Source organism: Drosophila arizonae, chromosome 4 (assembly GCF_054131065.1).
Source record: "Drosophila arizonae isolate 15081-1271.41 chromosome 4, UAZ_ARI_1.0, whole genome shotgun sequence".
Taxonomy (NCBI): Eukaryota; Metazoa; Arthropoda; class Insecta; order Diptera; family Drosophilidae; genus Drosophila; species Drosophila arizonae.
The window spans coordinates 6,065,563-6,091,140 of NC_142924.1; the positions used below are offsets into that span (position 1 = coordinate 6,065,563).

Sequence of the window (25,578 nt, forward strand, 5' to 3'; positions counted from 1 at the left end):
TATTTAGGTTTAGGTTTAGGTTGCTTTGTGGTTTTTACTAAACGTTTCTTTCCGCTCGCTTTATACAGTTCTGGCTTACTAACAAATCATAGATATATTATATTATATATATATAGACGTTCGCGTCGGCGCAGCCTTAAAATCATATAATAACTAATCTTAACGCGCCAGCGGCCAAAATGCTGCAGCAAAAACTATGCGAGATTAGGTTTGTTTATTTGTTTTTGTTTTGTTTTGTTTTTTTTTTTTTTTTTTTTTTGTTTTGTTATTTTTTTTCCTTCTTTTTGGTTGATCCAATGCGCCGTTTAATCTGCAAGTAAGATATATTTATATATATATTAGCTGATAGTTTGTATATATTTCATTTGTCGACTTGCCTATGACATGACTCTCCATATTTGTGATCCGTGGCTTCGATGCGGGCTGTGGTATGATGGTGATCTCATCGTTGATCTTCAGCGGCTTTAGCAATGATTCATTTGCGGCTCCGAGCGCGTTGCGCGCCATTCCACCGGCACCACCAGCACCACCACTGCCACCACTACTGGACTGTGCGCTATTCTTCTTGCTGTCCATTGCCTTTCGGGCCACGGTGCTATGCGCCGTATACACATGCGTCTCAAACTGTTTGTACATGCCAAAGGTTGCCGTGCAGACGGTGCACTTGTACGATAAATGTGCAGGTTTCAGGGTCATATGGTGATCGCGCGATACGTGATTCAGTAGCTTCCATTGGTACATCTATATATATATAGGGGAATGCAATTAGAGGAGATTGTAAACTTGAAATGTCTTTGGGCATACCCTGCCACAGACGGGACAACGGCCGGCATCTTTGCCCTTGTTAGCCGCCTCCTGCATAGAGCTTGTCACTAAGCCATGTGAGCCCAGCAAATGTCTTTCCAGGCCCTGATCCGTAAAGAAACGGAACTGACACTTCTGACAGTTCAAAGGTGGACGATTGTAGATCATCTTGGGATGTATCTGAATAGCAAGAGGGTAAACCCGTTAGCAACTGATTGAGCAGTAGATAATTTTAATTCAGTGTTTACCTTCACTTTATGCATCCACTGCATGTGATTGCGCAGCTGTTCCAGATCCTTGATATAGCCATCGCATATCTCGCAGATGACAAACTGCGCCTTGTTGTTGCCGCCGCTGGGACTCTGGCCGGGCTTCATGCCAGCCGCCGCCGCTGTCGCTGGCGCCTTGCTGGACGAAGCAGCGGCCGCATTGCTGCCAGTGGCTGTTTGTCGAGGTAGTGGCGTTATTGAGATGCTCGGCTGACCCGCGACGGGCTTCTTAGACGCTTGCTGCGATTGAATAGATATCGGTTAAATATTGTAGAAGGTAAAGCAGATTAGTTTGACTAACCTGCACAAGCTGTCCGGCAGCCAGTTGATAGCTGTTGGGCAGCGACAGTGCCGCGTTGCCGGCGCCAATGGCACCGCGTACGGGCGCAGGATTCCTGACCATGCTGTTGGCATTGGGCATGACCTTGGGCAGCTGTGGAGCGCGTTGCCGCATCTTGGCGGCATTTTGGGCTGCCAACGCGGCGGCCTGCAAATTGCGCGCCTGTGCGGCTGCCTGTTGCTGTTGTATGGTTGCCAGCGCTGCCTTTTGCGCTGCTGCCTGCGCCGCCATGGCCTGTAAATGATATGGAATAGTTAGTTCATCTTGATCTAGGACAGTTGTTCTATAACTTACCTGATAGGCAGTGGCTGTGCCCACGAGTCCGTGGCGTGGCTTGATGCGCGGTATCTTAGCAGGCGCCTCCCAGTCGTTGGGCGGCGCCAGATTCAGTTCCGGCCGGAACTTCTTGGCGCAAACCGGCTGATGGCGTGCCAGCTTCGCCTTGCCATTGTCCTCGAAGCCGCAGTTGGGACACGTGTGATACGGCAGCGGCTTAATCAGACGCGCCTTGATATTGTGCACGGCCTCCATGTGGTAAACGATCTCAGTGGCATTCCGAATCTCAAATGTACAGAAGTTGCACTTGTATAAGACGCCATTCATATGCGGCGTTTCGTAGTGATTCGCCATGGAGAGCGCAGATTCGGATTTGAAGTTACAGAATTCACAGCGTTTCATTGTGAACTTGAAGGGGGCGTTTTTCGTCTTGGAGGCCTGCAGGTTGCCGCTCAACGCATTGATGGCCATCTCAAAGTCCTTGGGATCCCGCGACAGAGATTTACGCATCTTACGCTTTTGTAATCGCAGCAGATCCGACTGCACATACTCCTGCACCAGGCCCACACCAATGTCCATAAAGAACTTGCCTAAGGGACTCTCAAAGTAGTTCTCCTGGCCAGGCTTTGCGGGTACATTGGAGGCAGCGCCGCCCGAAGCGACGACTGCAGCGGCGGGTTTGATGGCGCTCTTCAGGGCGGAGATATCATCGCTGACCTCCTTGATTAACACCTTGGTGCGCACACCTGACTCGGAGTCGTCGTCGTCGTCGTCATCGTCATCCTCATCTGATTGCTCTGACCACGATTCATCATCGCCATTCTTCCGCTTCTTTTTACCAGCTGGAGCATTCGTTGTCGCCGTGCCATCCGCATTCGCTTTGTCCTCTTTGTTCTGCTCGGTCATCATGTCAAACTCGTCCACCTTGTCCGCCACGGCCAGATCCTCGGCCGAGAGCGCATACTTCGTCTCAATGGCCTTGATGACCTCGCGTATATTGTCGTTCGGGGGCTTCTCATAGATGTAGGGCACAATAAACGATGGTGCCTCCAGCACGAACATATCGTCCGTCAAGCCTGGCAACAGATTCGCATTGTTCGTCATGCTGGGCAGCCCGGCAGCAGTCAGCGATAGTGTGGACGGAGTCAGCTGCACTGTGCTGCCCAGTCCGGCTCCTGCCATGCCGGCCATCGGCACCAGTTTCGGTGGCGTATTGCCCAGATTGGTGGCCACTCCGGTTACGGCATTCGTTATGGTCACCGGATAGACAGCACCGCCGACCCCTGCAATAGTTGGCCCCGCCTCGTGTGGCATTAGAGTGCGTGCATCCTTGATGGTCAGCTGTCCCAGGCCAATGCCCATGCCCGCACCCATTCCGGATGGGGTGGAGCATCGCTGTCGTTTGCTATTGGGATGCAGGTCGTCCATGTCGCTCTTGCGCTTGTTAAGCGCATGATCGCTGGGCGAAATACTTGGCGGCGTATCATCCTCAATGACCACACAGTCATCATCATCGTCGTCATCCTGATCGGCTGGTGCTGGTGGTGCTGGCTGTGGTGGTGGCGGCGTTGGCTTCACAACGGCTGGCAACTTTTTGCTTTGCGGCGTCATTGGCGTTGCAGCTGTCTGTCCCGTCTCCGAATCTGAATCGGAGGGAATGAGCACTGCATCATCCGAGGAATCAGCGCTGCTTGACGCAACCGCTGCAGGCATGGCATTTGCTTTGCTAGGACTTGCGTTTGGCTTGGCAGCAGCTACGGCTGTTGATGGGGTTTCCTTTTGTTCCGTCAGGTCTGCCATTTCCTCATCACTGTCCTCGTCCAGATTAACTACAGCTGCATCGTCATTGCTTTTCGTTGCTTCCGCTGCTGTGGCCTGACCGTTGGGCTTGACAGCGGGCACAACAGCAGCAGATTCTTTAGCCTTTGGGCTTTCTGTGAAGCCATTCATTGGCGTCTCCTTCTCCTTCTCAATCTCCGTCTTCTCCTTCTCTTGCACTTCCTCCTCCTCGGTGTGCATTGCATCTGCATCTCCATCGGCTTCCGAGTCGGTCACCGTTTTAGCTGTGCCACTTTGCTGGCTAGCCTCCTCGTCATCGACTCCATCTACCTCTTCTGCATTCTCCACCCTCTTCTTCTGCTCCGTTCGTTCCTTCTCCTCTTTATCGGCAGGCGGCTGTGTAGCTGCACCCAGAGGATCTTCGGCATCGCAACTGTTTTCTGCAGTACTGCCTATTTTTTCATCCTCCGCATCTTCGTGATCCCCATTGGTGGTCACTTCCTCCTCCTCTTCTTCGTCCTCATCATCTTCATTCAGCTTGGACTCCTTGCCATTGGCATTCTCTGTGGAGCTAGAGCTGGTTATTTGTGAGTCACCCTCCTCAGTGTCATCCACATCCATGGCTTCGGGCGCAGGATTCGGATTCGACTTGCTATCATCGTTGCTGTTGCTGTTGCTGTTACTGTTGCAATTGCTATCCAGCGGCAGCTTTGTAGCTGTAACATCTGCATCTGCTTCCGTTTCCTTAGCGGGCTCTATCTGCCCATCCTTCTCCAGATCAGCTTTAGAGTTTGTCTTCTGCTCATCTTGCGTCTCAGCCGGGCTGCTGCTTCTGCTATTGCTGTTGTTGTCGTCGTCGTCGTTGGCTGCCCCCTTGGTTAGTATATTGGTTGTGGGCTCGGCAACGCCCTCCGGCAAAACGACGTCGACTTCAGTCATTTGTTATTTTGTTCTATGGTTTTTGGAATGTGCCTCTTGGTCGATAGATGTCGCTGCTGCTGCTGTTGTCGAGGATGCGCCTGTTCAATTAGATCGATAAATGAATTTTGATTAATTTCCACATTCTATGTCCATTGGCTGTAAATCGATAGCTCATAAATTAACTGGAAAATATTTGGCACATAGAAACTGAAAACCAAAGCGTAAACATCAACGAAAAAAACAGAGCAAAGAGGAATTGGAAGAAGCAGAAAAAACGCAAACTTGCAGAAAACTAATCAAATAGAGCACAACACAAAATTAACAATTGCCAAAAAAAAATATATACAAAAAAAAAATTATAAAGCAAAGAAAATTGAAATCTAGGTGAATTAAGCTAGCCCTGCCTCGTTACATCCCCTCCCCCTGACCCATAACAAGAGAGGGGGCAGCAAAACCTAAAAGAGTTAATTGAGACAAAATGGCTGCCATATTGGATTAAAACTAAAATACAATTTAATATGTATATATGTAAATACAAATATATATGTATATACATATCGGCATGTTTATATGCAGTTATGTATATCATCTAACTATGTATGTACTGGCGTATGTATGAAATAACATAAAAATGAAATTTTGCGAGACATATTAAATTATATTTATATATAAGAATATATATATTTAGGTACATATATATGAATATATATTATAAGAGTACATAGCTATGTAAAACCCATATATATTGTATGTACTGTATTGCATAAACAATTGTACATATATATATTTATATATTTTTTATGTATATTCATATATATATATTTCTGTACATACATATATATATATTTATATATATATATATATACATTACACACATACAAACAGCAGTTACCGAGCACACAGCAACTGCACGATTGACATACATACAGACAACACACACACACACACCTACATACATACATACAAAGCGCACCGCACAAAACGAGCACACATACTCATGCACATATATATGTATATGTACAATCTATATATATACGAGCACATACATATATCCACTCACACACATATATATGTATAATTATATGTATGTATGTTGATACAAACGGACACGCAGACGCTGGGACGGACAAACAGACAAACGAACGGACAGACGGCCGGTGAGACGACGATGACGGCGACGACGACGACGACGTTGGCTTTGGCTCTGCTGTGTTGGTTGTTGGTTGGCTGTGGCTCGCTGCTGCTGCTGCTGCTGCTGTAGCTGTAGCTAGCGGCGGCGGCGTGGAGTGGAGTACGGGTGGGTACAGGAGCGTGTTTTGCGCTTGTGTATGTATGTATGTGTGTGTGTGTCGCTGTTTTGATGTATGCGTGCGTATTAGTTTGCATGTGTGTGTGTTTCTTTATGGCTGTTTGTATGTAAGCAAATGCTATTTTTTAGACAAGTTGCAAACAATTAAATCAAAATTCTTTAAATTTCTGCATAACAATCGCACAATAACAAACTCTGATCTAAACATATATAAAGCAAAAACACAAACTTACAATTTACATTTTACGTCACACTTAAGATGGTAGTGGCAGGTTGTTGTTATTGTTATTGTGGCAATTAACAAAACGAAAACACATATAAACAACACAATAAAAATAAAGGATCTTTTTTGCCAAACGCACAACAAAATTTTTCTTGATTGTGGAGCACACACACACACGCGAAGCGAATGAAAAAAGAACGCTACGCTAAAGCGCGACAAACGGACGATAGACGGGGGCAACAACAAGGCAAACTGGAAATGGAAGCGGAAAAAAGCGAAAAACGTCGCTACAAACACAGAGTTGCATGAGTAGCAACCCGGTAAGCAGAGTTGCATGTATTCTCAAAGAGCGGCGCGCCAATGTTATCGAACAATCGATAAAATTGCAATAAGCGTTTATTGCATGTTGCAACTAGTGCAGCTACAAAAAAAAAATTGCCAAATTGCGATTAAATCACATGCCTTCGACGCAACTTGCAGCATACATAGAGATCGGCAAGCAGATATTTGTCGGCAGAGCGCCAACTTTGGCATCGTGGCGCACAACGAGAGCGTCTAGAGAGAACGCACATCTGTTCAGAGGTGTTACGCTCAAAAATAGCGAATGGCAATGTGAAGCGCAAACGAACCGTTGTCGTTACGGTTAAGTGTATGGGTGCATGCGTGTTTGTCGGTGGATTCGTAGCTGTTGTAGTATTGGAGCGCGCCCATGTGAATGGATGGATGGGAGGGAAAAACAAATTTGACAATTGTACCGCGCGTACGAACGAAATGAACAAAACAAAACTGAAACGGCATTGCTGCTGCCTGTGTTGTCGTTTAACGTATATGTCGACGCAGTTGCCGGCGTGTTTGATGGATTTTCTTTTTTTTTTTTTTGTAATGGGGACTGAGTCTGCGACTCGCAAAAATTTGAAAATTTCCCGCGCAAACGAATAACAGTATATGTTGATATTGTTGCAGCTTATTAGTGGCAATAATAGTTACACCTAAGCCAGACCAATATTCAATGCACCCTCACACCGGCACCGACACACACACACACACACACACATATATATATATACATATACATACATATATGTATCAAGTGTAGTAAGCATAGGCAAAGCGGCGATTGCCCCGTCTGTAAGTTTTAAAACTGTATACTCATCACGATACTTCTGCTGGCGCTGCTGATGCTTCTTCTTCTTTCCCAACTTATTTCAGATTACGCTGCTGCTCTCTCGCTCGCGCTCACTCTCTCTCAGTCGCTCTCGCATGCTATGGGCCAATATAATATAATACACATACAAACACACAAAAATATATATATATACACATATACATATATATGTATGTATACTTATATAAGTATGTCTATTCATATGTATATATGTATGTAAGCTGAATGCCATGTTTGTATGCATGTGTGCGTGAATATATGTATATGTATACATCAATGTGTGTGTGATTTGGTCTATATGCAAGTACAAATTTGAAAGTAACCCGCTTCTCACCCCCGTTGATCGGCAACTGGTAGAAGTTTGGCATTCGCCTAGCTCCGCAACCGCTGCCACGGGATTCATTAAGAGCCACCAACTATCGGTAAAATAGTATATATATACAAATATATATCGTATATATGTATGTATGTATTTATAATAAAACGATAACAAAACTTTTCTGTTATACATACACGTGACCTTTTCTCTGGTTTGTGTCGTCGTCGGCGTCGGTTGTCATGCGAATTTTAGATATAATTTCTAAGAAAGTTAACCTTGCAGATATTTTTATTTTCTACTTATTTTTTTAGTTAAGAACGAAAGATTTTCGAAAGGATATTTTGAAAGCTAAAAATGTTTGTATTGAAGAAATGTCATTTTTCTCCAATGCGAGAAAATATCTTAAGGATATATTTTTCTTAAGGATACCATATTCAAAACCGAAATTTAAAGTAGCTCAATGTAATTTAAGAACGGTTTTGAAAGGTTTACGTTGAAGGTCACAAGGTTACAGCCAAAAATAACTAAATAATTAGTTTGATAACATTCTAAATAGTCATAATAGTAAAATACTTAATGGCATTTACTAATTTATATTTCTAGTTAGCTGTTCACATAGAAATATATTGTATTTATGTACATACAAACATCTTCTTATACACATACATATAACACAATATGATAAAAATATAATAACAAAATATGACTCATTTTAATGTAATTAAAATTTGCAGTATCTAGAGCTGCGATTAAAATTTTCCTATGAATAAGCCAAATTTCGGAGGTGCATATTACAAATATTTCATTTCGGCGTAATTTTTATATAAGAATAACTATATAAATATATTACATTACACATGTATATATTATATAGGTATTAATAGATAAAGCAAGGAAGTAGATAAATTTAGGTCATTTGACTATTTAGTAATTAAAAGTTTTAATAAACTTTAAATAAAAATTTATTTTTACCTAGTTGTTGGTTTTTTGTCAGCTTAGTTCTGCCTATCAAATACTTTAAATACTTTCTCTAGTGAAATCTATAAATTGCTAAACTAAATATTATGTCAAGTCTAAGCCTTAAATTGGATTTATTAATTTCAATTACAATTAGTGAAGTTATTTAATCTATACTGTCCATTAGGTTGCATATATTTTGATATATATGGATATACTTATTCATATGTATTGGAATATACATATATAAATAGGTAACCGCTATACATTTGCTAAACATATATCATATTACATGGAAAAAGTATGACCAATTACTAAACTTTTTACCATTTAGAAATACGAATCCGTCATGTACAACAAAATGTTAGTGAAAATTAGGATTATTTACTAATTTGAGGTAGCTGGAAAACAATATTCATATATGAAATTATCCTGATAGCAAATATATCAGATTTGGAATAGAAACGATGCAAAAAGTTGCCAAAATATGTTAGACTTAACACTCATAATTACGGTTTCAAGTCGAATATATAGTTCTCCAATTTAAGCTAAGGTCAGAGCTTATAGATCTATGATCTCCATTTATGAACGATTTTCTTCAACTAAGACATGCACAATGATTTCAGGACCAGAGTTTTAACATTGAGCTAAAACCTTAATTCAATTTATAATATGAATAAAATGTATAGAATAATAAATTTCATTTGCCAAAACATAAACAAAACGCTAAAAATTTCGCATTCCCATAAGAACTTGGCTTATAGCACAACCACTTAGCCATTTATAATCAATATATTACATATGTATGTACACAGACACACACACATATATATATACATATACTTATATAGATAGAGATATATGTATGTATGTAACTTATTTTATACGCAAATTTTAAGTGCGCAGTTTACGTTTGTACATATGTATGTGTGTGTGTATATATATGTGTGTGTGTGTGTTTTGAGTGTGTTTGTGAAAGATTTAAGCGCTCACCTAACCATTCACTGCGGCCAACCATACAAAGAGGCTGCTGCTGCTTAGTCGTAGATACAGCAGCGAGTACAATATTGACAGATTGATGGATATTTGTTGAAATTCTTATAGATTTCAATCCTCGCCAGCCTCGGCGTCCTCCTCGTCCTCGTTGAACGACAATTTGCTGCTGCTCGACTTTGACTTTTTGCTTTTTTTATCCTTCGATTTCTGCGGCTTCTCCGATTTCTCTGTTTGGTCCTCAGTTTGGATTTTGGGCTGCTTAACCCGCTGCTTAAACACAATCGGTTGGCTCAAATCCGCTGGCCTCTCAGCTTCTTCTGCAATGCAAGAATTTGGTCATTAGCAAAATAACCATAAAGAAGAGTCCAATAAAATCTATAGACAAACATTAATGTCTTTTTTATGCCATATGGGCTGTTGCAATAGTAATAATAGTTTTATGCAGTGAACGACTCCGCCTCCGCCTCCGCGTGCAACGCAACACGCCCCATTCCACGTCCAGCGTCCGCCCACAAATGAGATAGAAACTGATTTTAACTCATTTCTTGGTCGTTGCGAGCGTTTTCCTAGTTGCCTCCCGACAACCGCCCACAAATCCCTCTTTAACACCCTGCAGCCCACTCAACCCCATCTGAGTAAGAGTCTTGCATTGCTCCTTCGCCTCCACCTCTTCGCCCATTGGACAGAAGACAGTGGCTACCGCTGCTGCTGCTACCGCCGCCGCCGTCGCAGCTCCCCTTCGACCATACACATACATCCACACACACACGCACACATACATGTGTCGTCGTCAAGCCACTTGCCGTGCTCTCTTTGTTCGCCTGTTTCGTTCATCATTGTCTCTCCCGTTTTGCTGCTTCGTTCATTCTTTCACACGTTTTCACCCGATTTTCTGCGCGGGCCTTCTGACAGCAGCAGCAGCAGTAGAAGCGGTGGCGGCGGCGGCGGCAGCGGCGGGTTGATGACGACGATGGCGATGGCTGACGGTGGCGGCAACGACGGCGACGGCAGCAGCAGCAACAGAGCGGCAGCTGTTGTTGGTTTTGCGATGGCAGCGACGGCGACGGCGGCTGTGGGTCGCCGTTATTTGTTAACTTCTCTTGGCTGCCTGCTTTATCGTGCGCTCCGCTTTGGCTATGATTTTCATCACATGCTCCGCTTTAGCGGAGCCCCAATGAAAATGTCAGTGTGTATGCTTTGTGCCCGCTGTCTATGTGTGCGTGCGTGTGGGTCTGCGACTATCGATGTGTGTGTGTGCATGAGGGTGCTCCGCTGGCAGTGCCACACTAATTGCAATAATCGAAAGCCAGGAAAAGGCAAGGGCATGCGGCACTTGGCACTTGGAACTGCTACCATAGAGACGCCAGTGGGCGTTGCATTGCGTTGCGGGCGTGGCACATAGAACTTACAACTTCCCCCTCACCAACACACTCTTCCCTCTTCAGACAATTTTTCGAGGTTAGAATTGAAGTCGAACATGAAAATGAATTTTCCATTGAGCACAAACAAATGAGAAACTGCAACAAATTCGTATTTTCGCAAACACACAAACACAGAGAGCGAAGAAAAAACAGAATTTATAGAAAATCGAACACTTTGAATTGCCCGCAAAAATTTAAAATGTAGAGCGCGGTGTTTTTTGGCGTTCGGTTTGCTGCACTTTTGCGTATTTCAATTGCATTTTGTTTATGTTTCATGTACATATAAATTTGCAAGATTTCAATTGCAAAAACACCTAAAACACACGCGCGAAAAGAAACAAACACAGACAGATGCAAACACACGTTCAGATATACATATATATATTTACATACATACAATATATATATATATATATATATATTTGGACAGACATACGTACACAGTGTAGGGCAGAAAGTGGCAGCGTGAAAGAAGCGTGGAAGCGACCGACGCTCGATTCTGACTCAACTGAACTGAAAGCCAAACTGCCACAGACGATAACTACATCCTACCTACGCACACACCGACACGCATTCACAGGCACACATACAAACGCAAGTGCACACTCACAGCATACATACATATATACAAATACACAGCACGTGTGTGTGTGTGTTTGTGCATACCTTTCGCTATGCGCTGCTGCTCGAGGGCCACCTCATCAGCCGTGAGATCCCCACGCGTTAGGACCACAATTTGTGGCTTTTCGTCTTCACGCTCAGGTCGCTCCTCACTGGAATCGTAGTCCTCCTGATCCAGATCCTCTAGTTTTTGGCGCTGTTTTTTTTTTATGTTGTTTTATTTGCAACAAAGCTGAACATGAGCGGGGGCAACTTTGTTTTGATTCAGCGACTGCGGCAATAGCTTACCTTTGTTTCGACGGTGGGCCCCTCCTTGTAGCCGATCTCCGCCTTAAGTTTGGCCAAAAAACTGGGTTCCTGTGGCTTCACGTAGGTTATATTGTTGCGCTTGGACATAGCAATAAAGACATACGTATAGAAAATTCTGTTTCTTACAACGCCTATCAGTTGGGCTTTTCTTTCTATTTTGGTTGCCGCCGTTTACCTTCTCAGTGTGCACGGCTGTTCACATCAGTGTTGTAAAACGCACTTCGATCACCATACGATTGCATGAATTTCAGCATAAATTTAACTTATTGCACATTTAATTTGAGTTCAACGACGTTTACATTTATATTTCTTCAATTTTACAACATTTTTGTTTTAAAACTTTCTTGATTTAATGCTTCAATATTTTTATATTTTGTTATCGTTTACAATTTATATCGATATAGAACCAATTGCAAACAGCTGTTTTTATAACGATGTTTTTTGTAGTGCGCATGAGCGCCATATTTGCTATGAAATTTTAAATTTGACTATTGTGAATGGCGGTTAATTTGAATTTGATTTGAGCTGGGTCTGAGCTTTATTTAAATTGAAACAGCTTATTAAGAAGTGTCAATTTAATGTTGTAATGTAATTTAATGTTGCATTATCACTGAGATATAATTGGCTATTGCTACAAATTCATCTATTGAAAATGATTTGCTTGTTTTGTAGTAGAAACAGTAAAGACTTTGAATTCCCAACTGCCGCTACGATTTGCTGTCATTCATCTGCACCAATTCCCATAACAGCTTTCTCTTCCGTTATACGGTCAATTTGCTGAATCCTGCTGCCAAATCACCGCGACGCTATCTATGGCCAATAAAAAAAGAAGAGAAATTGAGCGAGCTGTCGCATAACTTGCAAATTTTCCACTTCACATGCAATTCGATGCCGTCTAAAATCGAATTTTGATCAAAACTGACAGCCAAACAATACACAGCGGCATTCATCAACGTTCACCGTTGTCGCATGCAGCACCAGCACCAGCAGCAGTCGCGGCAGCTATCAATCCATTTCCCATTCCCCTGAGTTTCTCACTCCTCTACTCTGTATCTCCCGATGCTTCATAATAAATCATCTGTAAATTGATTTCAAAAACTTGCTGCAAAAAACGAGCATTCGAGCAGCCGCTGGGGCTCACATGTTGCCCCAACTGCAGCGAATTTATGCATAAAACAACAACAACAACCGCAGCAGCAGCAGCTAGCAAAGAGTTTGAGCTGCAGCCTGGCACGCGCTTAAAATCTCACAAGCGCTCCCTCAACTAATATCAAATTGATAGCTTTTAAATTTGATTCCGCGTCTTATCACCAAAAGCGACAAGTTCGACAGGCCCAAATGGAGTGTGCACAGACACACACACTATGCGTCTCTCTCTCTCTCTCTTTCTTTCTGTCTCTCTCTGTCCCTCTCTTTTCTTATCTGTCTCTATCTCCCTTTAGCTGGCAAAGTTTCTTTTACTTTCTGTGCTGCATTAAAAATGAGCAGCGCAAAACATTTTATGTGTTGCAATGGCAGCAAACTGTGCAGCAGAACGTGGCGTATGCTAGCTATTCCACATACCCTGTAAAATAGTGTTGACTGGGTATGCTTTAACAGATTTCCCTTATGTAGCATTGGGGTAATTCTTATGCATATTGCAATATGTTAAGCAAAAACATCCTACATTCCAGATAGCATACTTATATAGTGTATGCAAAAAAATTACAGGGTATATAGCCTTAGTCAAGTTACGAATTGTAGAACTTTGGGAAAATTGGCATATATATTGGTATATATATTGCCTACCACAACACATTACAGGGTATCAACAAGCTTTGTTGTACTATGCAAATAACTTGCTAATGCAATACTTCAACTTGTCAACTTTGTTGACAAATTACATGGTATCATGTAGTCGACCTTTGTTGGATAAGGTCGTAAGTGGTTCAGAATAGTAGAATTATGCAAATAAATTGCGTCACTTATGTGACATCAATGTTACATGGCAATTGTGAATTACAGGGTATTAGACAGTAGTCTTTTGCTTATAACCTCAACTGTGTTTGAGGCTTACCGCGTTTCAAAAGTTTGCAAATGGATTGTTTTACATTTTAAGTAGATAATTTAACGGGCTTTTAGGCATGTTGTTTCGTCAATTTATAAATTACAGGGTATATCATAGGTAATCATAAATTATAAATGTATAAATAAAACTAACCTATAGTTTAACTTTTTTTTTAGGCATACTGTGAATTATAAGTTACTGTGTGATCATAGGTGATCATAAATTATAGGGTATGTCATAGTTTATGATAGCTTGGCGTGGCTTAACATAAGCGTAAAATATCAGCATAATGCAAATAGTTTAGGGTTGTCTGACTAGAAAAGCTAAGTACAGGGCAATGCACTTTTGTTGAAAATTACAGGGTATTTTCGTTGTTAATAGTGAAATTCAGTCTATTAAATTAGTTTTAAATTAAAACTTTTAATACCTGACAGCTTCATATAATGAAATTAGTTTAGCTTTGTATTACAGGGCAGCAGACTGTGTGTGCATATCTATTACAGGGTATTTTCCAAGTCATTCTTGCATATAGTTGCAGCTAAGTAGCAATCATCAGTAGCTTATCTAGACAGTCTAGCTCTCTTTACAGGGTAGCTGCTAGCTCAGACAACTATTCTCATTCAACTATCAGTTGTTGTTGCTGTTCTTCTTGTGGCTTGGTATTTTGTGCGTGTGTGTGTGTTTGTTTGTGTGTGTGGCAGATTGATAGCAATTCGAGTGGCTTCCCTTCTTTTTTTAGCTAATCTCTCTCTGCAGCCGTTTCGGCTTGGCCTTGACTATGCTCTAAGTTTTAGTTAAACATCTTTAGTTACATATTAGCAGCAAATACAAATAAACACAAACACACGCACACACACACATGGATATATAGATGTATGTGTGCATAGCCAAGGAGTCACATGAGTGACTTGAGGAAAAATGTTATCACACGCTGCATCCGGCCGTGCAATCGGGCAGCTGCCGTCGCATCGTCGGCCGTAGTCGGCCGCTGCCGCAGCTGCTGGGGCGCTTCGGTTTTACGGTTTCGGTTTACGGCCGAATCGTGCACGCGTTTTTTGCCAACATTCAGATGCTCGTCGGCATTTGGCGCGTGCAGTTGCAAAAGGCGCGTTGCAATTGAGAATAAAACCAAAAGAAAAAATTAATAAAAATTAAATTCTAAAATTCAAAATTTTCAAATTGGATTCGAAAACTCAAGTGAATTGAAGTAAACCAAAGATAAATACGAACTAAGCTAAACTGAACTGAAACTAAGCTGGCATGAGGCTGAGAGTGTGTTGATAAGCCGCAAGTGATTTTGGAGGCGCGTTTCACTAATCTTGCAACTAGTGCCACATCCGCTGGGCCCGTCAGTTAATCGTAGCTCAGCTTGGATTGAGTTGCCTCAGAGTATCGTTCGAGTTTCGCCTTACGCGTGTTCTACTGTTGCCAGTTAAGATGCATGGACTCTGGCCACTGGCCATGCTCGGCCTGGGCCTGTGCCTGGCCAGCTTTGTCAATCTGAGCGACGGGCAGTGGGTGCACTGCCCCAGCGGCTGCACTTGCGTCGCTCGCACCGTGCGCTGCATACGCGCCCGCCTCAAAGTGCTGCCCCAACTGCCGCTGGATACCCAAGTGCTGTAAGTAATGTGAAGAGGGCGAGGGCGTGTGTGGGGGGCGAGGGCTAGCTGGAAGAGTTCTAGCTTTGGCTGCGCTTGGTTTGGTTTACATGCATAAATCATCGTCAAGTTTTTGGCTTTTCGCAAATCCATAAATTAGTTTTTAATGTGCCGCGAGCTGTGGATGAAGTCGGCACTGGATGCTGCCTTGATGGCTCCTTCGGGCGCCACTCTGCGCGGCCCCAGCTTGCCTGTTGACTCAATTAAACGCTGTCTAACTAACGCCAGGACTTGTTTTTTTCCACTTTGTGTATACATACAAATGCATAAAAGTACGTATATACATATATATATATATATATATACCTATCAGAACTGACGCTGCGTTTATGCATTTTCCAAATGTCAGCACTTTTCCCCATGAATTTCCACTCAAGCTTCAGCTGTGGGTCGCTGCATGCAACTTGGCAAATGTTTGTGAAACATATGCATATTTATGCGATAGGCTGACTGCACCACCCAAACGCTGAGCCACCCAACCACTCACTCTCTACAGCGAGGCAACATCAAAAAACAGTTCAAAGTACGATTTCAGTATTCCAAAGAGAATTCAATGAGAGCACGATTTTTTTTTTTTTTTTTTTTTTTTTTTGGGTTAAAACTAAAAAAAAAAAATATATGTTTGGAAAAATGGGGAACACTATAGATCTATATTTAAATATCTGTGTATATAAAGCATATATATATTTTCTTATACATTCAACGACAGATTTCTACGCTATGTATATAATTATGAAAAACTATGGATAATTTAAATGGAGTTACCTTCAATAACAATATCTCTTTATAATGTGTTTACATATGACAGGAAATCGATTAAATTTATTAAATATATCTAATGATGTAGATTACTACAGATGATTATACATATATCGAATATCTACTATATTATAAATTATAATTATTGATCTATATTTTAGCCACCTCTCGAGTCCCCACTATATTCTTAATTATTATTCTACATGGGTCTATATTTCAACCATATTTATATGTAATTTTTATAACAAATTAATGTTATGATTCAATAACTAAAGTTCTGTGATACTTTTAATCTATATCATAGAAATGGGAAAACTGATTGCATTATCTGAAACAAGGTTGATGAATTGCATTAGCTTGATCCCTAGGCTTTCAATTTACAGAGGGATAGATAAAGGAACAGAACTAGATAAACTCAGCTTTCCATCGGTAAAAATATTATATGCCTGTGAGCTATTCAGATCGTCACGTGAATTGATATGATTTACAGTTCTATATATTTTAATTAATTATCCCGAATTATAATTAATTATAAGCCCAAAAAACTTAATATCTTATGAGGTAAAGCAGGTGCATATACGTATGTATATTCAATATCAAGATTATGTCTTCAGATGACAGATAAACAAACTGAGAGACAGGCAAACAGACAAAGACCGAGATAGAGACAAAGACAGCAGCAGAGGTAAAGGTAACTCTATAGATATGGAGACAGTGTGAGAGACAAAGACAGCCCGTCAATCTAACAATAATCTAATTTTCTATTATAAAACAAATACGATAAGTTAAACACAATTAAATGAAATATCATAACATTGCTGCCTCAATCAATCAATCTTAATTTTCGATAAGTTAAGCATTAATAATTCAACATCTGCAGCAACAACAACAACAACGACTACAGCAATTGCAACAAATTTGTATTTTCTATTCTTATGCCATTTGGAAAATGATTTTCAGGCAGTTTTAATTAATTTGTTTCATTTGTTGTTTGGTTTTTAGCTAAATGTGCCACATGAACACAAAATGCCTTTGCCCACGCAATTTGTTGCTGTCGTGTTGCTCTCTCTCTCTTTCTCTCACACATTCTCTCACTCTTTGGCTGTCTCGTTTAACACATGTTTTGACAAAGCTTCGCCGGCAGCATGAAATAAAACAATGTTTAAATAAAATGCAATTCTCGCTGCCCGCCAGGCCGCACACATGCTGAGATCTGCAATTGTGTGTGTGTGAGAGAGAGAGAGAGGCGGCTATATGCAGCTGTAAGAGTAACTAATAGACAAATTCTGTTAAAGATGTGTAAACGACTTTAAAATGCATTTAGTGCAGCAGAAGATTTGATACTACAAAGGAATGTGCATTCCACACCGAGCGAGGTTTTTTAGCTTGATAATAGCGTATTTCACATTTCAGTTGGATACCCTGTAAGAGTTGGGCTCTAAAAATAAATGCATAATGTAGACGAGAGTATATTTGAAGAGTGTATTCAAGTACAGTATAATCCGGCTATAACAGAGGGCGCTTTAACCATATAAGTTAGCTCATAAAGTTTTGTCTGGGGTCCAGAATTTTTGTCGCATTAACCGTACAAACTTTATAAGCATAGTCGTTATAGCCGGTTTCTACTGTACATACATATCTAATAAATATATACATACGTATATGTCGTATCGCCTTCTATTTAATATTTCTATTTAATATTTCTAACTCTGCTTTATATCCACGATATTGATATATTAAGATGATTCTGTCTATAGTTTTTTTGATCGGGGCTCTGAGGGCGTTGCCAATATAAGGAAAAGGGTAGCACGTGCTGAGCCTCAGTGCACTCAAACGGAATATTACAGGCAAATTAATTGAGCAATTAGAATACTTAAGAATCTCAATTAACCGATATATATCTGTGAGTATATATGTATATATAAATGTATAGGTATACATGCTCACTTCACTCTGCCATATAACAGATATACACTATAGAAAGCTGAAATAAATTGGATATACATATGGGGTAAATTCCTACTCTGTTAGAAAAATAAGTAAATATATTAATAAAGATAAATCAAAGTCTAGAATCTTAGAACTTCGGTAAACATAAAGTTCTTTGATTAATTTTATGGGGTAAGCAAAAGAAAATATCTTAAAAATCGTAATCTAAAAGAATATTTGCTAGTATTACTTACTACTTACTTGTTAACTACTTACCAGGTATATGCTAGTCGGGCACTGGTCAAGCCTCGTGAGGTAGCACTCGCATGTGTTTGCCTCAATTTAGTTAATGGCATCAAATTGTTTACATTTTGTTTGTTTTTATTGTTTTTTTTTTTTTTCTTTTTTTTTTAAATCTGCAGCTGTGATGAAAAGATGAATAAACATGAGAAGCGAGAGCAAAATGAGAGAAAATGAAAGGGACAGAGCAAATGAATTAAAGAGAGAGAGAGAGAGAGAGAGAGGGAGCGGGAGAGAGAGTGGGAGCGGGAGAGAGAGTGGGTTAGCACTTGTCAAATCAGAAGTAAGAGTGCGCGTAATGCAATGCAAAATGGAAATGGAAATGGAAATGTGAAACAGAATGTCAGACAATCGTTGCATTGAGTTGTTAAAGGAAAATGCCAAAGAGTTTTCCTAGAGCAAATGCTCACAGTTTTTCACCTAACTCAAGAAGCTGCCCAATTGTTCGACGGAAAATTGCAATTTTAAAGAATTGAATTTCGGTTTTTATTTTTTTGTTGCGTGAGCTGAAGGCCTATGCATGAGCAGCCTAGGGTATTTCTTTTCAGGCTGCGTGTGCATTCATCAATGTTGCCTTGCCACAACACACTCAAGGACACACACACACACACACACACATGTAGTAGTTCAAATGTTGATGCGAATACAAAAGCGCAAACATTTTGACTTTTTGCTAAACTTGCAACTAAATGGAGGCTACAGTGTGTGTGTGTGTGTGTGTGTGTGTGTGTGGGTGGGTGGGTATGTATGCCATATACGCCGCCACATCAACATCATTCATCTTCCACGCCCACACACACCCACAGCTGTTTCTAGTTATCTTTTTTTTTTCGACTTTTTCTAGTTAAATAAATGCACTTGATTTCATTTTGTGCTGATGCATTTAACTCGAGATGTACATATATACATAGATATGGCAAATGTATACATACATACGTATACACTCTTCAGTTTAAGTGCTCTGTAGCCTAGGTTAAGCTGGCGAGCAGCTGCTCAGTCATTATGCTGAGAGGTCCTGCTGAGCCTTTGCATAGCAGCCGCACATAAAGCGCAGATGATGCACACATATGATATCTGTAGTTGAATATATATACAATATATATATAAAGAGATACACCGAGTGTGTGGGAGAGAGAGAGAGGGGACAGAGTCTGTCTCTCATGCTGTTTCTATCATAACAAAAGTCGCCACACGTTGCATGCTCGGCATATTAAAAAGTTTGATTAGTGCTTGGACAATGCAGTCACATGACACGCCCCCCGCCCCCCCTACGCCACTTGTGATGCTCCCAAAACTATTTTGCTGGCAAAAATGTTGTTGTGCCCGGCGAGCTCCTCATTTCCTTCATAGTTCGTGCTGCATATTATGAAGCATATATGCGTGAGAAATGCCTTGCTCATCCTTGTTGCATGCCAGCTTCTCCTGCTCCTGCTGCTCCTCCACACACACACACACACACACACAGCCTGCCTGTCTGGCTGTCTGTCCATCTGACTGGCTACACAAAATATTGTATGTTATTATTAAATATGCATAAATTTCCTTTTTGCCTGCCACAGTTCACAGTTCACAGTTTTTTTGGGCTTCGCTCCTGCTCCTCCTCCTCCTCCTCCTGCTGCTGCTGTTCCTGTTGCAGTTGCATTTTCCCATTTACATTTGCTGTTTATTTGCCCATGCAAATATTGCTGCCAAAAAAGAAAAAAAGAAATGTAACGGGTTCTCTATGCGCACTGCCCTGCACAGGTCGCTCGCAGTCAGGTGTTGACAACAAATGCGGCATAAAGGCTTACTTTGAATGCTGCGGAAAATGGCTTTTGGGCATGGCCAAAACGAGGCTAGCTTGACAGCTAAGATCTGTTGACCGAACAAGTAAGCTCCCCAGCGAGTGAAAGGCGGAGATCAGTTCACATTGAGTGAGATATTAAAGCTGTTTTCAGTAGCAGATGGAAGAGGTGAGCAGAGGAAGGAAATGAAAGGGCAATGGGAAATGGTTTTAGTGAATGCACCCAATATCTGAATTAGGTATTATATAATTACAGTAAATATAATGCATTATGAAATATTTTATTTACATATTTATTAAAGAGGAGAATCAATATAAATTTAACACTGAAAACTTAATTGAAAGTTTAATTCATTCTGAAATTAATATAACACAAAATATGATGCTAAAGAGTCCAAGTATTTGGATACATAAATTGAAGGATTGTATATAAATATTTCAGTTATATCTGCCCATGATAGCCCAGCATAAACTGAGATCAAATCAAAAACTAAAACTAACTTTTTTGTTATTCAAGTCAAATTGCTCTGAGTGGATAACTGAATTGAAACTGGAATTCATCGGAGAGCAATATTTTCAATGGCAATTCAATAACAATAACAATTTGGCTTAAATTTCAACAATTCGTAAATTTAGTTCTGGTTTATTCTAAAGTTTTGACTAGCAATTGAAAATGCATTTCTAGCATTCAAAGAGTGAATCCAAAATACTGTAAAATTTTTAGGTTTTTATATTTCATAATGATATAAAAATTATGTAAATATTTCTTATAAATTATATATGTATATCATTAATACAAATATAATAATTCCTTTATTTTATTAGTATTTACTTATTTATAGATAGAATTTATTTACTTTCTTTAAAATTTCATTGAATGCATTTCAACTGCGACTTTATATACTTCTTTAATTGTGTCATATGAAACACACATGTTATATTTGATATATGATATTTTATGCGTTGTGCTATAGCAGATCTCACTTTACCGCTCTCGCTCACTCTACATCTCCCCTTCTCTCTTACGCTCCCTCATGCTCTTACGCACTTGCACTTTCCGCCTGGTTTGGCTTTTCAATTGTTCAACCTTTTTGGGATTTGCATAAAAATGAAATAAAATATGTGTACGTATGTATGTATGCATGTGTGTGTGTGTGTGCCGTGGTTGACCAGTTCAAGGCTCGCAACAATGCCCAAGCTGCCAGACAATTTGTAATATGATTTGTAATTATGCAAATGAATCGGGCAGATCTGAAATGCATTAAACTGCGGCAGGCATAAAGCAAGCCACACACTCCACGCGCTGCAAGCTGCAAATATACTCAGCTGCCTGCCACATGCAGCTTATTGCCAATCACTTCGCATGCATGTTTAATTCACACCCAAAAAAAAAACAGACAAAGGCAGAGCAAGAGACAGAGAGGGAGAGTGGGAGAGAGAGAGTGGGCTGGCAGGAGTCTGCTTGTCACTTTGATGTAGAAAAATCTGCTATTGAATTCGCCTGCAGCAGGAAGGGAGGAGGTGGCGAGAGAGTGAGAGAGGGAGGAATGGGGGGTATAAGCCACATGTAAGAAGCCTTTGTCTATATCTTAACTTCGTTTTTTCGCCTTGCAATTTACATTGAAAATTTCTCTACTTCCTATCATTTTTTTGCGTGTTTGCTGCGATTGCTGCAACGCTTTAACGCTGCAACAAAGTGGCATTTGCATCAGTTGAGCTGGGCCGGCCCCCAGCCCCAGCCACCAGTCGCCCGCTGCCACGCCCTCATGCTTTGTCATTTCGCATGCTCGTTAGTGCGCTGAGGAGCACGGCATGCAAAGTAGTTGCTGCGATAGCAAAGGAACAACAACAACAACAACAACAACAGCTGCTGCAACAGCAGCAATAGCAACTCACAAACACATGCCACAATTTATAAGCAAAGTTATTTTTGTAGCACTCCGTGGTTGAGTAGAGACTGGGCTGGTGCAGCGGTGGTGCAGCCTGATAGCAGCAGCCCGAACATGTCAAAGTGGAGCAATCGGCATGTGACGCAGCTACTGCTGGAGAGGGAGCAGCAGCAGCAGCAGCAGCAGCAGCAGCAGCAGCAGCGACTGGTCAAGCATAAAGAACGAGCAGCCCATAAGTATGCTATGGCAACCAAGCTAAAGAGGGAGAGAGCGGGCGGTAGAGTGAGAGAGAGAGAGAGGAGTAGGGACAGCGGCAAAACGTTTGTAGCCAAAGCAAATGTGCGGCAATTGTAGTTGGCGCATTGCTGGAGATGCCATCACGGGCGCAGGTAAAGTCAACAGCAGCCGTAGAGCAAAGCCTGTGAAGAGTTCAGCTTGGAATAGGGTATACACGACTCAAGCATAAGCTGTGAGCATCCAGAAGTAGTTGAAGAGAGTCTGAGCTGATTTGCTCTGAGAACGAACTGAAATGGGTGCTTAAGCAAGAATCGCAAACGGGTATGACTGACTGCAGGATACACTTTACATGTAATATGAAGAGTTGAAAGCAGAAGAAGCAGATTTGTAAATGGATAATTGGATTAAAGAAATGGAGCTACTGGAGAAGAGGGCACTTGAAGAGCTCAACAATGCAGACGGGCATAAGCGACTGCAGAATGCTCTGTTCATATTGTAAACAAAATTTGAGAGTACAAGGATAAGACTTGTTATCCTATAATGGGATTCAAGAAATGGGGCAGCAGACAAAAGCTGATATGGCTAACAGTTGCAACAGGGTAGCAACGACTGTGGCATACGCTGTAAACTGAATTTATAAATATGTATGTTTTATAGACAAGAATGAGCTTTAAAAAAGAATGAGGAAACAATAGAATGAATATATTTAGAAATTATGACAGTTATAGAAGTTTTCAATTAGATTGTTATATATAGACCTAGATATGAGAAGAGTTGGGCAGCAAGAAATACCCCTGTACTATACTTAGTTAAAGAAGAGTTCAGTTAGGCTAGTCAATGGTACATAAAAGAGAAATAAACTTGAGAAGAGTTGGCCTTATGAGGAATACTCAAGTGCTCCATTTAGAGTCGACTGTTATCTACTCTTTCCTCCACTCTATAAGCAACTATTAATTCCTTCCACTTCCTCAGCCCATCTCATCTAACTAATCCACCCCATTGAGCACCCATCAAAGCAGAGTATATGGAGGAAAAAAGTAGTATAACTGGTCTGCTCGGCCAGGCGGCAAACTAAGTAACTAAGCCAAAGTGGTGCGCCACGTAGACGACTTGCATTCCATTTGGAAATGTGATAGACAGACGCATAATAATGTTAATGTAGAGCGCTCTGGCAGCTGACAGGGGGCGTGGCCAGTCCGGCTAGAGGCGAATGGCCGGCAGGATGGGACAACGTCTAGGAGAAGTCACAGTTCGAGTGGACAGCTGCTTGGTATGGCGATTGGCAGCGGGCAGTTGCTTCAATAGATTTGCGCTTGAGCTGCACAGTCGAGCACATGGCGTATACGTCATATTATTAATGAGAATTTTATTTTGATGCAACTAAGCGAGAGCTCTCTCGCCAGATGGAGGAAGCAGAAACTAGATAGACCGTTGGACAAACAGAGCAAATGATAATGCGGTTAGCAATGTGACTAAGATTAAGTGTAGCCGCTTGAGGTTTATGGAGTGGAAGGGGAAAATGAAAAATTGTGAAAGATATTGATTTCAGAAAGAGTTTGTCAGAGCTGAATATGCTTTGGGGACTGAAGGTGTTTGAGTTGGACGACGGACCCAAGTTTTCTTTTTAAATAAATAATAAAATACATGCTTTCTATTTTAGATTTTGTATTTTATATTTATATTTTATATTTTATATTTTATATTTTATATTTTATATTTTATATTTTATATTTTATATTTTATATTTTATATTTTATATTTTATATTTTATATTTTATATTTTATATATTATATTTTATATTTTATATTTATATTTTATATTTATATTTTATATTTTATATTATATTTATATTTTATATTTTATATTTTATATTTTATATGTTATATTTTATATTTTATATTTTACATTTTATATTTTGTATTTTTTTAAATGAGACCATAAGAAACCATAAACCACAAATAAGACCATATTAATATGAATCTCTGTTAGTATAAGAGCTTTCCTTTTAAAGTTTCCTCCTGGAATTTTCAGTTGCAGTGAAATGAAACGCTTATTAGATGAATTTAAGAGCTTTAACAGTATAAAACAATGGATATATAAGTTCACACACACGCACACACATGCACCTCGGGCAACAGCTTGAAGTGCTCAAACACACACACACACACACACATGCAATAGATTTTGCTGTTAGAATATGCCCAACAGCTTCGACGAAGTGTAAACGATAAACGAGGCGCCTTTCCCATTGACCATGACCACCGCAACAGTAACAGAAACAGCAACAGCAACAATAACAACAACTACAACAACAACAGCAACAGCTGCAGCAACTTCATCAACAACAACAACAGCAACAATAACTGTAAAGGGCCAACTACAATCCAACATCAACAAGAAATTCTTGTTCGCTCACACGGAATTGATATGTCGTCCTGCCTGGCTTCCACATCCACGTCGTCCTCCTCGTCCTCGTCGTCGTCGTCGTTGTCGTCGTCGTGGCAGGCAGGCTGGCACCGTGTTGCACTGTTGCACTTATCTGTGTGTTGTCGCTGCGGCTACGCACAAGTGGTCACTGATGCAGCATGCCCACCCCCGCACCCCCCGCACACCCCCTCCCCCCGCACTATCCGTCGTTCGTTTAACCAGCGTAAATTGTTATTTTCTGTAATTATGTGCAATAAGCGACGAAGCGTAAAGTGGGCAGGGCCCCCAGCTCTCAGTTCTATTTGGCTGCCAGGCGGAAGGAAAACGTTGTCGTTAATGTTCCCATTATATATAAGCTAACCCAGTTTTAGCGGCGACATGGCATTTCCTTCCGCCTCTGCCAGCCTGTGCGTTAAATGCACCACAGCAGAAATTATAGAGGAACATTTTGTGCAAACCACACAAAAAGAAAAACAGCGAAATGCCTTCAATTTTAAGATTAGGGCTGAGGTTTAGCCCGAGTTCCGGCCTCGGCTCTCGAGTCTTGGGCCTGGCACGCAACAGTAGACGGGCAGCAGCCGAGCCAGAGGTAGAGCTGGGTGCTGGGAGCTGGGAGATGGGAGAAGGGCGGGCAGCACAAAGTTACGCCACGTGCTTTGCCAGCCAAAAATTCACTTGGAAGCATCAAAACTTGCGTTGCATAGTTCTAGTTCTAGTTTCCTCTTCTTTCCTCGTCGTCTTCTTCTACTTCTACTTAATTTTTTGCCTTCTGCGGAAGCTTCAGTTTGGCAGCTGAAAACCTGACAGCATACTTAATAAGAAGCAGAGAGACTCAAGTT

The 25,578-nt window shown here is 41.0% G+C and overlaps 3 protein-coding genes across 3 annotated transcripts in view; 1 reads left to right on the top strand and 2 right to left on the bottom strand.

Moving 5' to 3' along the window:
* Positions 1 to 209: 209 nt before the first annotated feature.
* Positions 210 to 4,407, bottom strand: MEP-1 (zinc finger protein MEP-1). Its single transcript, XM_018005812.2, has 6 exons — positions 1,708 to 4,407; positions 1,375 to 1,647; positions 1,053 to 1,313; positions 805 to 984; positions 378 to 741; positions 210 to 310 (listed from the first exon to the last, which is right to left on the bottom strand). The coding sequence occupies exons 1-6, from the start codon at positions 4,405 to 4,407 to the stop codon at positions 306 to 308; spliced, it is 3,783 nt and encodes a 1,260-aa protein (XP_017861301.1). The 3' UTR covers positions 210 to 305.
* Positions 4,408 to 9,469: 5,062 nt separating this feature from the next.
* On the bottom strand, positions 9,470 to 12,043 carry LOC108612829 (uncharacterized protein KIAA1143 homolog). The gene is made up of 3 exons (XM_018005852.2): positions 11,689 to 12,043; positions 11,446 to 11,596; positions 9,470 to 9,675 (listed from the first exon to the last, which is right to left on the bottom strand). Exons 1-3 carry the CDS (start codon positions 11,794 to 11,796, stop codon positions 9,470 to 9,472), a joined length of 465 nt encoding a protein of 154 aa, XP_017861341.1. The 5' UTR covers positions 11,797 to 12,043.
* A 2,768-nt stretch (positions 12,044 to 14,811) lies between these two features.
* The window catches only part of Pxn (Peroxidasin), a 33,150-nt gene continuing 22,383 nt past the window's right edge, over positions 14,812 to 25,578 (top strand). The window contains exon 1 of the mRNA XM_018005811.2: positions 14,812 to 15,375. Within this exon, the coding sequence (XP_017861300.1) occupies positions 15,194 to 15,375 (182 nt within the window). The 5' untranslated portion in view covers positions 14,812 to 15,193. The remainder of the gene's footprint in view (positions 15,376 to 25,578) is intronic.